The sequence below is a fragment of the Sebastes umbrosus genome, chromosome 8 (assembly GCF_015220745.1).
Source record: "Sebastes umbrosus isolate fSebUmb1 chromosome 8, fSebUmb1.pri, whole genome shotgun sequence".
Taxonomy (NCBI): domain Eukaryota; kingdom Metazoa; phylum Chordata; class Actinopteri; order Perciformes; family Sebastidae; genus Sebastes; species Sebastes umbrosus.
This window is the reverse complement of record NC_051276.1, coordinates 26,422,552-26,438,989: the sequence shown is the minus strand read 5'-3', so window position 1 is coordinate 26,438,989 and position 16,438 is coordinate 26,422,552. Positions and strand designations below refer to the sequence as shown.

The 16,438-nt window shown below is 41.8% G+C and overlaps 1 protein-coding gene across 2 annotated transcripts in view; it reads right to left on the bottom strand.

The window, feature by feature from the left end:
* The window catches only part of kremen1 (kringle containing transmembrane protein 1), a 67,730-nt gene that overhangs the window by 14,628 nt on the left and 36,664 nt on the right, over positions 1-16,438 (bottom strand). For both annotated transcript variants that reach the window (XM_037778602.1, XM_037778603.1), the window contains exon 3: positions 15,985-16,076. In XM_037778602.1, the coding sequence (XP_037634530.1) occupies positions 15,985-16,076 (92 nt within the window). The remainder of the gene's footprint in view (positions 1-15,984; positions 16,077-16,438) is intronic.

Genomic DNA, 16,438 nt, shown 5'->3' with positions numbered 1-16,438 from the left:
CAGCGCAGTGATTAAACACTCCAAAGCCTTTAAATTCAAGGTAATGGCTCAGGAAGTGCCAACAAAGCCTCCAGCAGTCTATACCCCCCTTGTGATTTGTTTTTCATTGCGATGCGAACAGGCTTACTCTTGTTTCATTTCAATGTTCTGTGGTGAAATGAATTTGACAAACAGAAGTAAATGCACGATCTCAAAGTCATTTCGACTGCAAGTACGAAAAGTCTGCCCCTAAAGTTCTTCAGTCTTATTGGAATTAGTGTCATCCGACAACCGTAGAGTACAAACAAGCTCATTAGGAGAAGACAGAAAAGACAATGTGGATGCAAAAATCAAAAGCATGTGACATTACAAAACGCCCCAGTTCTTTATCAAGCCTCTACGATTTCCAAATTCATTTTGATTTCCAAGTGCAAGTTAACTGACCCACAAACCAGCTTTAAAGGGAACATATCATGAAAAACTAACTTTTTCAGTCCATGTGCACATCCCACATGCCAAGCAGCACTGACCAAGCGGCGGTATTTGATAAGTTGGGAGTGAGAATGTGTTGCGCCCACAGCTTGAGAACTACCTTTGCAAAGGTGCACCATATTTTTCAAGCAAGCCAATCAGAGCAGACTGGGCTTTTTCAGGAGGGGTTCTTAAAGAGACAGGCGCTAAAACGGAGCGGTGAATACGGGTATATTCAGACAGACTGTTTGAGAAAAATAATGTTTTTTTGAACATTAAAGCGTGTAAACATGTTCTATTAGAAACCCTAAACACAAATATGAACCTGAAAATGAGCATGATACGTCCCCTTTAATACTGAGCTCAAACTGATGGATGCTTCTTTAATATCATGTCTTGCGGTCTTGTAAACTCAAAATGACTTTCTGAAGCTGGTAAACAAATCATCAAAAAGAAAAAAATCAGATATTTAAATTTTGTACTGACTCTACAGTAATAGAAACAGCAAAAATAACAGCATTGCACCTGTTGAGTTTTAAACGTACGGCAACAAAAGATGATGAAATTCTTCCAGTAGGCCCAAGACAGGAGAGTTAATCGCATCTGTGTTGAGTTACTTTGAGCAATTTAAACATGAATGCAAATGCAGTTTAGCAGAGAACTCAGCAATGCCGTTTCCTCACATAAATTGGTAGAAGACAACATTTGATCATGAGTTGGATATTACACAGGGGCATGTCCTGTCTATCTGTTTGCAACAACAGGCTTGCTTTGTGACAAGAAGCTCAGAGAGTGTGGAGCAGTTTGTCCCCTGGTTCTGTGTACCAAAACTGTCCTAGAACTGAATTTCTCTGGAGCTTTTCAGTTGTTGAGTGTGTCTTCGCTTCTCAAACATTTGCATATTGAAAGCTGCTTGTCTGATGACAGCCAGTTCCACCAGTGAACAACTGGCACACAGTTTTTGGCAGTAAGAGACAGAAAAACACTTGATTCATTTTTACAAGCTTGTGATTACATTTTGGAATATATTGGTATTCTGCAAAAAGAAAAGAAAAAAAAGTATGGATTAGCATACAATTTTAATATGTATAACATTATTGTAGAAGGGCCTTCATGAACTGAAATAACCTTGATAAAGACCACACATGTGCATTGTTTTTGGGGTGCCAGTTGTTGCCAATGTTAACTTTTTGGCTGGCACGAAAGCTCCTCTACTTGCACAACAGATGCTGCAGATTCTTGCTGTTTATGTAAGAATGAGGCACAAAGGTTTTTGGGGGAAAAGTGTGACATGTTTGAGATTCCACAAGAATGTCCACCACAGACTGGAAATGTGAAGGGGGGGAGGGGGGTGTGTGAAGTGAAACAGACTGGCAGAGAGAGGGCCGCTCCCTGCGTTTCACCCACGTTTGCTGACCGTAAAGTGACCGGCGAGATTTTTGGCTGCAGCCACGATTCGCTGCTGCGCGGATCTGTGTTTGACAGATGACTCAACACTAGAAGACAAAGTCCTCAGATTCTCTCAGACCAGCAATAAATCATGTGCAATATTCCTCTTTCAGTCACAACCATGCCAAAGCTTTATAAATGGATTAATATGGTTGTTTGAATCATTTAGCAAGACTCCACGGCGCACACTTGCAGAATGAAGGGCTGGATTATATGACAGGTTAAAGGCAAACATGACAGTAATAAGAATCTTCAATACGTCATATTTTTAGGGTGAGACGGGACAGTGCTGACAGCAGTTTCTTTTATATCCGCGACTTAAGTATACACTGGATTAACCCAAGTGAAGTGTGCAGGAGGGGAGATGAGAGGAGAGGAGAGATAAACACCTGGTTGGGAACCAGCAACCTCCCTCCGAGCAAGGCAGGCTGCCAGGTATTACTTCAATGGAGCTTTTGAAAAGCGGAGGAGAAAAATGCCACTGCAGGGCTCGACTACCAGATTAAAGGCAGCAGTGCTCCTTTTTCATTTTGCTTTGACAAGAAGATTGCAGACTGCAGTCAATTTGATCAGTCTTTGTCCTCTTCTCGTCCCAGGGGCTGTGAAGCGCTGGCTGAGGAGCAGCAGGTGGTGGGATCGTATCACACCAGAGCACTGGAGGTTTGCGTGGAACCGGAGACGAAGACGGCGGCAGCGTTTATAAAAAAGAAAATGTGTAAAATTGTATGAAAACTCCTGAGCTCAGCATTGTTCCTTAAAAACATCTGCTTTGCAGGCACAACAAGTGCAAATATCTCCACGTACAATAAAAGAAAAAAAAAACACACAAACACACTTCAAAGCTGTCGGTGGAATTTAGACTTTAACGAGCCAGAGGGGAGAAATGGAGGAAACACAAGGTGCATAAATGCTCCAGTCAGCCCAGACCAGACCTCTGAAAACCTCAGGAGATCACAGCGGGAGGGGAGACTCCCACAAAGTAAAAAAAGAAAACAGACACAGAGAGCTAAACAAGGCTTGACTGCAGCCAGATCCCTCACAAGCCTGGCAGCATGCTGCCTGAGCTCGGAAAAGAGCAGTTAGTTAGCCTTCCCACAATGCAACACAGTGCAATGCAGACAGGAGGCAGCCGACGAAACAACAAAGTTCATGGGTGTCTGTCTAGTAGTGAAAATGAGACACCTCCGTTGACACAGCAGACACAACAACAGGGCCGACCCAAAACACACAGGAGAGAGAGAAAACACTGAGGGATATAACAAACAGGGAGAGGGCAAACATGTTATTGAGGAAACATAATTACAGTTATAAATTGCTATGACATCTAGAGAATAAAGAGCAAAATAAATCCAAGAAAAAAAATTAGAAAGACACGGAGAGCGAGTTAAAGAAATGTTTTTTTCTTTTTAATGGGACTCTGTGTGTCTGCTTGCTTGTATCCTCCCAGCACAGCGTGCCACATATTTTCACTTAAAAGACGAGGCAAGACACAGATAGAGAGAGAATATGAAGCCTTAAGGAACAATGAACCTTTAACGTCTCTGCTTTATGAGCACAGTTGAAACACCAGAGGACTTCAGACTAGAAAAGCTATTCTCAGTCGGTTCTGATCTTATAATATACAAGAGAAGCCACGATGACACAGAAAAAAATATGGATACAAGATCCTGAGGGCTTGAAAATACATTTAATAAAGCACCAAAATTAAGGTTAATGTGTCTGGCTCTGGCTGGTGGGCGGTGCTTGGTATTTCCTCAACTGATCTCAATATGGCAGGGTCACAAACTTTCCCATTTTACAGCTAAACAGTACACTACAAGATGTTTCTGACAACATTTGAGGAAAGAAATAGGCATTACAGTAACAGAACATTGATTCATATTTGATCAGTGCTGCCTAATTTGACCGTTTGATCGGAGTTTGCGAGTGATTGACAGCTGCTCAGAGACGGCAGGCTCCAGATCAGCTCTGATTGGTTGTTTTCCTCCGATCTGTGAAATCCTGCAGATGCCATTAGGAGCACCGGAGGACACCGGAGGACACAGAGGCACATGCTTTTTTTCAGATTACCTGTCTCATACATTACTGTCAGGATATAGCGACCGTTTTATAAAAATCACTTTTTTTTTAAATCATGTTTGCTCCAATATGCCTACTCCAGCTTTAAGAAGCACCATTGCTTCATTAACATCCAATTAAACTGTAACCAGAGACAGTTACAAAACAAAACAAAAAGTCATTAGTGCTACCACATTAGAGAAGGGATGTTAAAGCCGCGAGGTTAAAAGAGGAGAAGTGGGATTTTATAAACACAGTGCTAAAAGGCTTGATGTGAGTCATTTAAAACACAGGTATGTTGAAGACTTGGAAACACTCCCACCAACCCATTAATGCACCGCCAGCAGGTTAACCATCCAAATCTGATGCACACTTACACACACACTTCTTGGAACATACACTGCCTTCCCAGGAATGCTAAGAGCAACAAATCAAGGAAACAAACAACACTTATCACGGTCGGTGTTTATGTGATTTTTTTTTCTCCCCTCCATCACGGTCTGTCTCTCTGCCTTTATTCCTCGCTCTGTCTCCCTTTCATTGTGTCTCGGCTCCATTTATTACGTACAGTATATCCAATACATAAACAAATACAGCTGCTGCGTTTCATCTAGCCTGTGATTAGTCTTGTCGACTGCACCACAGCCTGCGAGAACACAAGAGAAACGGAGAAATATGCCACTAACTCCCCCAGGACGAGCATTTCTGGAAACTCTGTATTGTTTGTGAGGAGGGTGGGAGTTGCTATTATGTGTTTCTGTTGGGGTTCATGCTTTGCTTTTCTATGGAGATCATAAATTATACAGCCTGTAAATGGGAACAGTTTACAGTTGGACAATAAGGGGCTTATTATTGGACCGAATGAGAGAAGTATTTGTATCCAGCGGACTGACTTTGCTAGTGGGATGTTCAAAAACACGCTGCTGGGCTGTGAGTGTGTGAGAGAGAGAGAGAGCCTCCACTGTATGTCGTATACCACGTGCATGTTTACTGTATCTGTATGTCCTCTTTTATCCCGTTTAAACATTTGTACGTGTGTGCATGTGTGTGTGGAGGCCGTGTTACAACAAGATAGAGATGGTGGAGATCAATGCCCCAGCCCGGGGCCCTGAGAGAGTGACTAACCATCTAATTAGAGGGAAGAGGGACGAGCCGGAGCTTTAAATGAATAATTAGTGCCTCCTCAGAGACCGGGCCGAACAATGCGAGGGAAGAGATGAAAAATGTCCGCCACACTGCATCACTGACAAACCAAATAGTCTGTGTCCCGAGGAGTCCCGGGGGACACGATACCGAGGCGACTGGGAGATGAAAAGATGAGCAGACACTTTGTGACCACCTCAGGCATTTGGATACGCACAGCGGTGCACTTCCATTCATCATCATTCACTTTCAAAGAGATCGACTTCTTGTGTGTCTGCTGTGGCAGGTTGTCCTGGTTATCTGGATGTCATTGACGGTGGCGAAGACCCCGGGAATGTGTAAAAAACAGTTTGCCAGATGTAGAAAATGTGTTACGATTAACACGGCAGCCATAAAAGTCCCTCACATGTGACATGAGGTTTTCTTTTCGGTGTGAACAGACTGCATTCAGATTAGGGCTGTCAGTCGATTCAGATATTTAATCGCGATTAATCGCATGACTGTCCATAGTTAATCTGATTAATCGCAAATTAATTGTTAATCTGTTCAAAATGTACCTTAAAGGGAGATTTGTCAAGTATTTAATACTCAACATGGGAGTGTGCAAGTATGCTTGCTTTATGCAAATGTATGTATATATTTATTTATAATATTAGTTATTAAGGGGGTCAGACGTCATGATTGACAGCTGCTCTGAGTGAAGTAGTCGCGCAGCCGGAGGCTCAGGAATTGTACGAGAGAGGAGATGTAACTTTAACTTTCCATAACTGTCACGAGTCTGTGCAATAGAACATTGTGTCAATTTGATCATGAATGTAGTCATATAGAGATATTATGGTTAGTTGTTGTGTCTTTCTAGACGAACAGATACCGTGGTGTTAACGTAGCAGCCAGGGGTCAGTCAGCCCACCACTTTGATGCACACAGTATCTCAATTTTGTGTCCTGGATGGATTGAAAAAAAGGCAAAACACACACAACATGCACTGTGAGCTCGAATTACACTAGCTGAACAATATCCAGTAATAAAATCACATTTATTGCACCTGCTCAGTCAGAACCATGCCGGTCCGTCTACAGTTGGCTGTGAGCCCTCGTTCCTGAGAGCTAAATTGGATGACCCGCTATTCATCTCCTCCTCTTTCAAAGGACAAGCACTAAACAATGGCCATCTACTTGTTCTCATTAGCAAACATTCTACACAACGGGCTCGCCTCGTAATCAATACCTTTAATTCCCTAATGGCCTCGGCTGATTTAACCCCAGCCATGTTGAGAGAGGGAAGGAGCCAGAGAGAGAGAGAGGCTGAGAGATTAAATCTACCTGATGTCCTATGGTTTGTTTTTGTAAGAGTCTCTACTTTCTAGTTTCTGTCTGAGAGTTTCCTCACATCACTGCAGGCAGGTATTTCCCCTGAGGGCAGGTGCGGGTGGAACTATGAGGAGGTCAGAGGTCAGATAACAATGAGCGTGTTCAAAGCTCCCCAACCCTCTTTACCAGGTAGAGCTGCAACTAATGATTATTTTCATGGTTGATTAATCTATTGATTATTTTCTTAATGAATCAATTAGTTGTTTGGTCTATAAAATGTCAGAAAATGGTGGAAAATGTTGATCAGTGTTTCCCAAAGGGGACTCCCTGATAACTTGGTATTTCACCCTGGTGGTGCCTGACGTCCTGCGTCACACAGAGTGTTGTGTGCCTGATGCACGTTGTCAGCAGTGGGTTGTCTCCTCAGTTTTTGGATAAGCTAGCAAAACTGTTACCTAAAAAGTTGTTTATTAACCTAATCTTTGCCGTAACGCCAAGATTAAACCTACAGGAGACTTCACGTCTAATTGTACCTTCAAACCAAGATGATTTTGAATTTTTTTTGTGATCATTGTTTTACGAAGATACACTTAGAGATTACTGTTACTGCTGGCATGGCTGCAACAGTGACCTGACTTCCCTGCAGATTTTTAAAGGACTTTTACCTGACTGCTGATTCATTCTCAAATTGACCATCATAACCTTATTCTGGAAAATAAAGATGAAGGCACCTCGGAATAGATCTATAAAACGTTAATCCAAAGAGCAGAGATTAACGTTACTGATCTCACTGATTTTACTTGACTCCCTCTCTCTCAGACACACACACACACACACGTACACGTACACATACACGCACCCACGCACGCACACACACACGCAATTCAACTCTCATACACTCACCAAGCGATTCACTTTAAATTTCTTGACATGACGTGATTTTAAGGTTATATAATCTAACGTTAGGATTAACCAATTTAATATTAACAGTAGACTAGGGTGACTTGATTCTTAACATCCGGTTGAAATACAAAGTTTTTAGGGACTTTCGTTTCCCAAAGCCCAAGATGACATCCTCAAATGTCTTGTTTTGTCCACAACTCAAAGATATTCAGTTTACTGTCATAAAGGAGTAAAGATTCAATAGATTATCAAAATAGTTGGCGATTAATTTAATAGTTGACAACTAATCGTTTAATCGTTGCAGCTCTATCCAGGTACAGTAAGGACAGGCCTAATACAGTTGAAAGGGGACATGTCAAACTGACAGATATTCAAAAATGAATACCCGTCAAGTGCCAAATAAGGGTAAAATTTGCATGATCATTATTTACTGAGAAATCAAACTGTAGTGGCAATATGGCTCCGTCACAGGCTCCTGATTCGCTGCTCTCTCCGGTTTCTCCAGTGTGTGGATGGTTAACAAGTCTAATATTAGCAGAAAGTTAACTTCATCCCCATGTGGATGTGGAGGCCAGTGACAAGAAAAAAATGAAGAAAAAAACTTCCATTGTATGAGTGTGCAGGTTTTAAATTAAACCTCTGAATCTACTCGCACAGCACCTGTGGTAATTCTATACATAAAATATCTCTAAAAAGAAGGAGGTTGGATGAAAAATGTATGATAATTAATTTGGTTGGTAGGAAATAATCTTGCCAGGTAATTTTTTAATTTACATGCCTGGGGTGTTGAGGCCAAAAAGCTAATTATGGACACTGGTTGCATGCGAGTGCACACACATATTTTCCATTAAACACATTAGCTTTTTATGAATGTAATTATTTTATGAGGAGCCATATGATAAGCTTAGTAAAGTTAGAAATCTTTTCTTTTTTTTAAACTTTCTTATATAATTTGATCAATACGATTTCCAACAGTCTCTTAAAGAGGTAAGGAATGGCCAAAATGAGCTCACTTCACAAAAATGTCCTCACTTTGAAGGTCTAAATCTCTGACTGGTTTTAACCCTGTCAAAAGAACAGGAACAAACACACACAGTAACACACAGTAAGACACAGACACACACACCCTTCTCCACTCAGTGATGCCTGAACCTGCCTCAGTATGCTGGTTGGGAGGGTTGGTTGTGGTGAAAGCTGGTATAAGACCACCTAGGGGAAATATTCTGCCTCTGAAAACAATGACAGAGAGTGAGATAAATACTGAAATAACAGAACCTGAAAGCATCCCTGGTTCAGGCAACCACAACGGCCACGAGGCAGGGCTGTGGTGCTTCAGTCTGGGCTCGGTTTCCAGACCACATGTCCGACATGTTCGGCTTGTCTCGGCCTCTCGCTTATTTTGACTCGCACTTGTTCTCGTCTCAGGCATTCACTCAACCGATTCCCTTTTCCTGCCTATCATTAAGTCTTCAAAGATACGCTTTTTTTTCTCAACCTGATCCACATTCTCTTATTTTGGATGCACTTAGCTGATGCAGAGACAGGTACACGTCTTCCTCTTTAAGAGGCTCATAAATCAATCTTTTTACACACAATTGTGTGTCCATTTTGGTCTTTAATATCTACTGATTTTGCTGTGCTTCAGTCTGACCATGGATGTATAAAGAGAACTGGATACAGCGTTGTAGGAGGGCTCCCATTCATTCCTATGAGAGTTGCTCAGTGGCGCATGAAGCCAAAATGGCTCGACTGCCGAGTGATAAAGTACCAGAATCATTCGGCGATCTTCCGCATCCATTAGGCCCATAGAGCAGGCGCAGCAGCGTTTCCTTTAACTCCGCCTCCCAGCCCTCGCTCCAGCCTCAGTCTGGGTCTCATTCAAATAACTCTGGATTTGGCTATTTTACAGCTTATAGGACGAATGATTTAAATATGGGTTATTCAAGTGTTCATACTGGTGAGTTGATTTTCCTCAAAAAAAATTATACGCTGAGTTACAGATGTTTCTTTCCCAATGTAAGTCTACGGGAAAAAGTCTTTTTGGGCCCAATGGCATCACGTGACAAACACGGAAGTTGTAGTACCACCGTATGACCACTACGAACATTTGATTCAAAGCCTGGCGCTCTTACTAGGGGCTTGGTCTTGACCTCTATCAGTCCCCTTCTTGTCTAAAACTCCACTATGCCTGGCCCTGGAACTGATCTGGACTCGGCTAACATAGCCTTGACTTACTGCAGAAACCACTAATCAATTGAATGAAAATAACTAAACAACAATTTCGACAATTGATTAATCATTTAAGTAATTTATCAAGACTAAACTCTCAACCCTCTGGCAACCAAAGATGTTTGTCCCAAATTTCATGGCAATCAGTTAAACAGTTGTGGAGACACTTCACTAAACATCAAAAATGTAAACCTCAAGGTGGCGCTGGAGGAGAAGTTAAGGGATTACCAAAGTCCGTAGCAACCAACCGACAGACCATCCAGAGAAATAATCCAACCAATAAATGAAATAATCCTTAATTGCAGCCCTATTTCGACTACAGCCCTGCTACCTGGTGTTTCTGTGTCAGGTATTCATATGTTCACAAGAAGTGGTGGTATTTTTTGCATTTCATAAAACTGTAAATTTAACAGCTTGTACTTGAGCAAAGAAGATGGACATTTACAGCAATCGAGGCAGAGTTTAAAAAAAAAAAAGACTTGAGAAATCTTGTAAACCCCTGAACCACGGACTACTCCTCAGTTTCATTCCAAAAGGTTGAGCAAGAACAACTTAGACAGATTCAATCAAGATTAGCTGTCGTTCTACTCAGGTGTCCCACACCTTCAAAGTGCCATTTAGTGGCTTCATAAATCACTCTTAATGAAGGCAATATCTCAACACCGCATATTTTCTTCAACATTAGGTAATAAAACCTTGGGCCAAACACATAACTACTTTGCTTTAATGTCTTCAAGGTGTGGCTGGTTAGCTTGCCAGATGGATGTGGTGCCTCCGGTATTGGGACTATTGTTCCGTGGTGACAGACAAGGTTAATCAGATGTTCCCTCAATTGTTCAACTAGATGACAGCATAACATTTAAGTGAAGAATTCAAGTCATCACGTCTCTTAAATGTTCAGCTGCAAACACATTGATAGCTCTACAACAAAGACACATCTTAAAAATACCACAGAGTAGCTTACGGGAATTGGTGTACAGTTAATGAGACTCATTACCCAACACAGTAGGTATTGTCAGCCGCAATAATGATGTGTGAAATAAAAATATACTGTAAACATACAATACGGTACCACACTCTATTTATAGAAAATATATAACTTCAGGGTAATGTTTATTTTTTTCCCATCCTGTTAACAGGTCCTATCTTTATGTCTAAATCAGTGGTGGAAGAAGTACTCAGATCTTTTACTGAAGTAAAAGTAGCAATATTAATGTGTTAAAATACTGTTTCAAGAAAAAGTTCTGCTTACTTAAAGTTACTATGAGGAACTTTCAACCCTATCTGACCTACATGAGTAAACAAGACCATCAGCGAGCAGATTGGCTATTTCTATATAGTTATTCTTAATGCTTGTCATCGGCGCCACCGGGTCGGATCCGGCTTCACTGACGCCTTTGACCTGCAGTCAAAGCTCCAGCGGGAGGTGGAGAACTCCACGCCCAGCAGGAGCAGCTCCTCCTCCGGCCAGGAGCAGAGCTTCGCCCCGTTGCTCCGCCGGTCCCCGCTGGGAGCCAACACCGACACCACACTGCTGTAGGCCCAGGCCGTATTGCTGGGCCCGCTGGAGGGAAGGGAGGCACGGGAGAACCAGAACCAGGACCGCGTGGGGAAGACTGTCAGACCCTGCTGCTACAGTAAAATGAGAGGTTTTCTAAAAGGACTCTGGTGCTCGGAAACACTACCGCTTTTGTCCACAGGGACCTGCCAAAATCAACACAAAATGAACGTTCTCTAGTAGCTTTCAGTAAAAGTGCAAAAGTGTGCAACAAAATACACCTAAAGTACTCCAAACAAAAGCACTCATTATGCAGAATGGCCCATTTTTAGAATAATATTAATTACTGGATTGTAATTATTGATGCATTAATGCGTTCATCACTTTAATGTAGGGTGGATAGCTGACTTATAATTACACATCATAACTCATCAGTTGATTTATGTTTTGTATCAATTATCTAAATCTGCAAAGTAACCTGTAATTAAAGCTGTCAAATAATTGTAGTGGTTTAAAAAGTACAATATTTGCCTTCAAAATGTAGTGAAGTATAGAAATATAAAATACAATGGCAGTTTGTCCCCAATTGACAAGATATAAAGTGTGAATTAAACCTTTATAGCACAGATATTATAGGGAGTTTGGAGGGAGTTACCTGGTCAGGTAAAAGGTTAAAAATGATCTTTATCGAACTCCTTAAATGTTCGTGTCGTGATCTTGCTTTAAAGCCATAAACATTGATGTTGAAAAGGTGGATAAACTTGATTCCTGCAAAGTAAAATGAGATGTGGGAGTTTAAATGGCTTTGTTACCCAACATTATTCCTGGTTTCTTATCATTATCCTCCACATGCAATATATTCCAAATGAGCATTTTCCTAAAAGGGCCGGTCCCATTAGGGGAAAGCCTCACAGCTGCTGCAAGTCTAAATTCTGTTGGAAAACACAGTGGAACAACAAGTTTTTCTTGGTTCTACAGTATGCTGTTGAGAGATGAGCTCCCGGCGTGCAGATCAAAGTGTCTTTGTCTTGGCAAACGCTCGAGGACTTCACCCTGACAGTTTCACTGTGTCAATCAAATTCAGCCAGGGCACATCGTGAAGCCAATACATTTTAGCTTAAAGGAGCCACACCAAAACAAAATGTCCTTCCAGTAAGGAACACTCTGAAGAAGGAGAGGCTCAACAGGAACTTTTGCATTGCCAGAGGTCAAATAAACAATTACTTTTTACATCCGCAGTGAGACATACAGTACAGCTATGGTTTAAATCTGGTTTTATTAACGTTATCTGAATCATTTTTAACCGGATTTTCTTTAAAATCTCATTTGCAAATCCTTTGCCATCTTGTCAGGCAGTAATATGAATGGATCTTTTATCACAAGGCAGTAAAATCTACTTTCAAATTGAGCTAATTTGAGAAGAAACTGGCCTCAACACAAGTAACAAGAAAACTGATTTTCCAGACATTAATGGAACCATCTGAACCTGTGTAAAACTAAAGTCCCTTAATAATGAATTGAGCTGTCAACTCTAGTTTTCATCTAGTGAACCTATGGTGTGTAGAAGCAGAGTCGGGATTTCCGGCACAGTGACCCTGATGAAAGCCGAAACGCGTCGGCCTAACAATAAAGTTGCTCTGTAAACTACAAGTGTTGCTGGAGTTTAACCTCTTAGAACGTACTACTTTAGCCAGAAGCTCCACTGCAAAACTCTTCACACCTAGTAAGAATCAGCACTGAGTCAGACAACATTAAGTCTTCTCTGCCATACGCACTGAGGCTTGATATAAATAAATCAGTATTGAAGTGACCTACAGTACAGAGAAATTTCACAATGAAAGTGTCTGAAAAAAGTCATGCATCACTGAGCATTTAGTGGCCTGGGAATGAGAAGAGCCTCAAAACCGGCGTCCACCGTGACACGCTGTGGAAATGTCAAATTGTACAGTAGTCGATGTGCCTCGACAGCGCGCCTTTTTGAAATGTTTAGATAATTCCACCACATGATAACTGCTGCCATGAGGGATTACTAGGATCAACAAATGTCGTGACCTACACTGTAATCCACCCTGTCCAACTATGTGCTTCTGGCCTCAAGTGACCTGCCTAACAGTGTGCACTCCAGCAGGGTGTGTCACCCTCACCAGGGTGGCATGACCCTAGATGACAGGGAACCCAGCTGGATAACAGACCGACCGCTGGCAGGCTCCAGGTGCCACCAACTACCAAACACGCGACATCAAACATAAGCAAAAAAACGTAGACAAAACTAAGGCGCAGACAAAACACAAGCCAGACTAAATGAAAACAAAGAGCACTGTTGCCCTTTCTCTGGCACACCGCTGTGTTTTTCAGCCTTATATTGCCAGCCGCAGACTGAGAACACTGACACTGAGAGAGCATCGGCATTCTCTCACTTAGCAGCTGAAGCTTTCAAATGCAGCAGATTGAGAACAGGCACCGCCGGAAGGTGAGGCACCACGTGTCGATTGTCGTTTCACAATAGACGAGACAGAGCATTCGTGTCTGAAAGCTCCCTGGTTGCCCTGCAGGGAGAAACCGTCTCCGCTGAGCAGACATGTTTTCATGACACTGGATGCCTGGCTCACAGCAAAGCTCATCTCCTTTTCTTACATTACAGGGCTCTGGATAACTTTAAATGCCCCAAACAGAAAGAAAGGATGTTCATGTAAGACAGCATATGATACGGGCGAAGCTCTCTGCCATTGGATGGGTTACACGCTGCACAGTACTGGATCCTAGACAAAAACAAGGCTGAGCCAGCACATGGTAAACCCATCTGGAACAAAAGCTGGCCTAATTTCACCAAAGATAAGGGACGAGCCCGGCTCCGCACAGAGTCGATGTGGGCTGCTCTCCTCTTTCCTCCCAAACCACAAAGGTTCAGGATATCGGCCTAGTAAAATGGAGCTAAATGGACAGTTGTCTGAAATAGGTCAGTCAAAAGTCTAATAGGATGCACACAAGCTCCTATACACATAAACACGCGAGCCATTCAAACAGCAGGCTTTAGTCAAGCGGGATAGCTAGAGGGGTTCTTGAGGCCTGGTGGTACCTACTGCAATGAAAAGTCACAACATCTCTAAAGGCCTTTACACACTGGCAGCTTTTTTTGTGTGTGATTAATTCGCAAGTCAATAATATTATTCGTCAAAAAAGCAAAGTACCTTTTAGGGCTGTTGCAATAACTGCAATATTGCAATGCTGCGCTATTTACAAGCCAACTTCAGGGGATGGCAAGTGACCGCCACAACTGCTATGTTTGCGTTTTTTCTTTTTTTAATTCTTTGCAATGGGAGCAATGGGAAACTCTGGGTAAAACGCTGTGCTCGTCAATGTCATGCATGACCCCATTTAAAGGCACCATCAGCCTCAAGGCTATTTATATAGCATTAAAATCAGGATACAAGAATAAGTTTACAAAAAAGAGACAATAATATAACGCTGTTAAGCTGATAATTATCACCACAGGGGAAATTCTTCACAGCAACAGCACTAGTACCTTTTTTCGGAACGAGGTTGATTTTTCTGAGCTTTTGCAATGCGAATAAAGGCATCAACAAATCACATTGTGCGTAGTTATGAAACAACAACACAGAGGCTCTGTAGTTCAAAACAAGACGGCAAACATTATTACTCCTTTAAAACTTTGAGAAAAGCAAGGCAGACCAGATCCACTCTGTCTGTTCTTACCTTTCACAATAAAAGGTATTCCGTGTTGTTTATTTGTCACGCTCCCGGTGTGTAAAGACCTTAAGTCTCAGCTTTGCCCCTCCACTGTCTGATCACTACTGTCCACCAGATTACCTCAAGTTCAAACACATGCTGCATTTAATCTCTTTATCTGTCGTATTACAACAAAATTCCTGCAACACATACAAATATTAAGGAATGCAAGGGCCAGGCAGAGATATAACAGAGGTAAAAAAAGAAAGTTTGGAAAAGAAATAGAGTTGCAGAAGGATAAAAACGGGGGAGGAATGTTTAACCTCAGAGAACAATAGCAAAAACTAAAAAAGTAGCGATTGATTACATAAGAAAGGGGAATGTAATTCATATTTGATTAGATAAATGAAATATTGATTTTAGTCAAACAGAATATTTGAGTACTGCTTGGCAAAACTTGTGTGCAGTCACCAGATTCTTTTAGTTAAGTAAGAAAGTATGCAATAACACTTCTGACCTAATCGGCCTTGCAAAGTGAAGAACACATGGGAAATGTTGGAATAACATTAAGTTGCCTTGGAAATATAAGCATGTGTGACAGTTAAAAAGAAAAAAACATGCTCGCAGCAAATCACTATATCTGAACCTCCTCTGCAGGAATTCTGATCTTTGGCATCAAAAACTGTTTTGGTTGATCTGGTTTTCAACAGCCGTGATTAAAAAGGTGGAGGGAATGAAAGTAATGGGATTAAAGACAGGCAGCTCTTTGTAAATGTGTGCCAAACCGGTAGAGGAGACAGAAGCCCAAAATCTCCCAGTTTACATCACACACATTCACCCAGGAAATATTGGACAGGTACACTCTCACACCCTCGTGTGCACAAAACATACAAATTTATCCACAAACAGGTAGATGCTCATAATCACTCGCATCAAAAAAACGTGTCAAAACAAGCTACAAAGCCAAAGGGGAAACACACATATGCGCACACACACACAGAGGCGGTGTTTGACAGCTCGCATTAAAGTAAGGGCAGGTCCGGGCATGGCATGAGGAGGGGTGACGGGAGGCAATTAGAGACATTTTTTAGATGATAATAGATGTGTACAAGCCAACAGTCTATAAAAGCTATTCATAGCAGGCGAGCAGATGAGCATAGCAATGAAAATGGTTGGTGTCTATGATATGTCCCTGAGGACATGGAAGGGTAGAACAGAGAGAGCAAGACAGATCAAGGAGTGGCAATAATCTCTTACTCTGGCAGGTAGGGATGTCGCAGTATCTCCAGTAGATCCCGTCGTCGTGATCTGCGATGTAGCACCACGGCTGAACGTCCCCATCAGGATTCCTGCAGACACACAGGGGTCAAAGTTAGATCATGTCCACACTAAGCTGGTTAAATCTGATAATGTATCTTTTCTCTGCATTTTGGCTTCTGGTTGAAAGTCAGCAGAGTTTGTTTCGGACCAAGGTTATAATAGTTTTGAATTTTCAATTAGTTTTTATTTTATTTTAGTTTGTACTTTAGTTTTTAGAGAGAGCTGAGCACTGAGGTAGAGTAACAGGGTTGTGTCTGTCCCACTCTTCACCAGATGTTGGCTGAGATGCACGTTTTTGTTTTCTGCTCATCAAAAAAGGTAACAAGGACGAGATTTAGATTTTGTTTTGGACTTTCAGAGTGGACAGAGATCTTAACAAATATGACAGTAG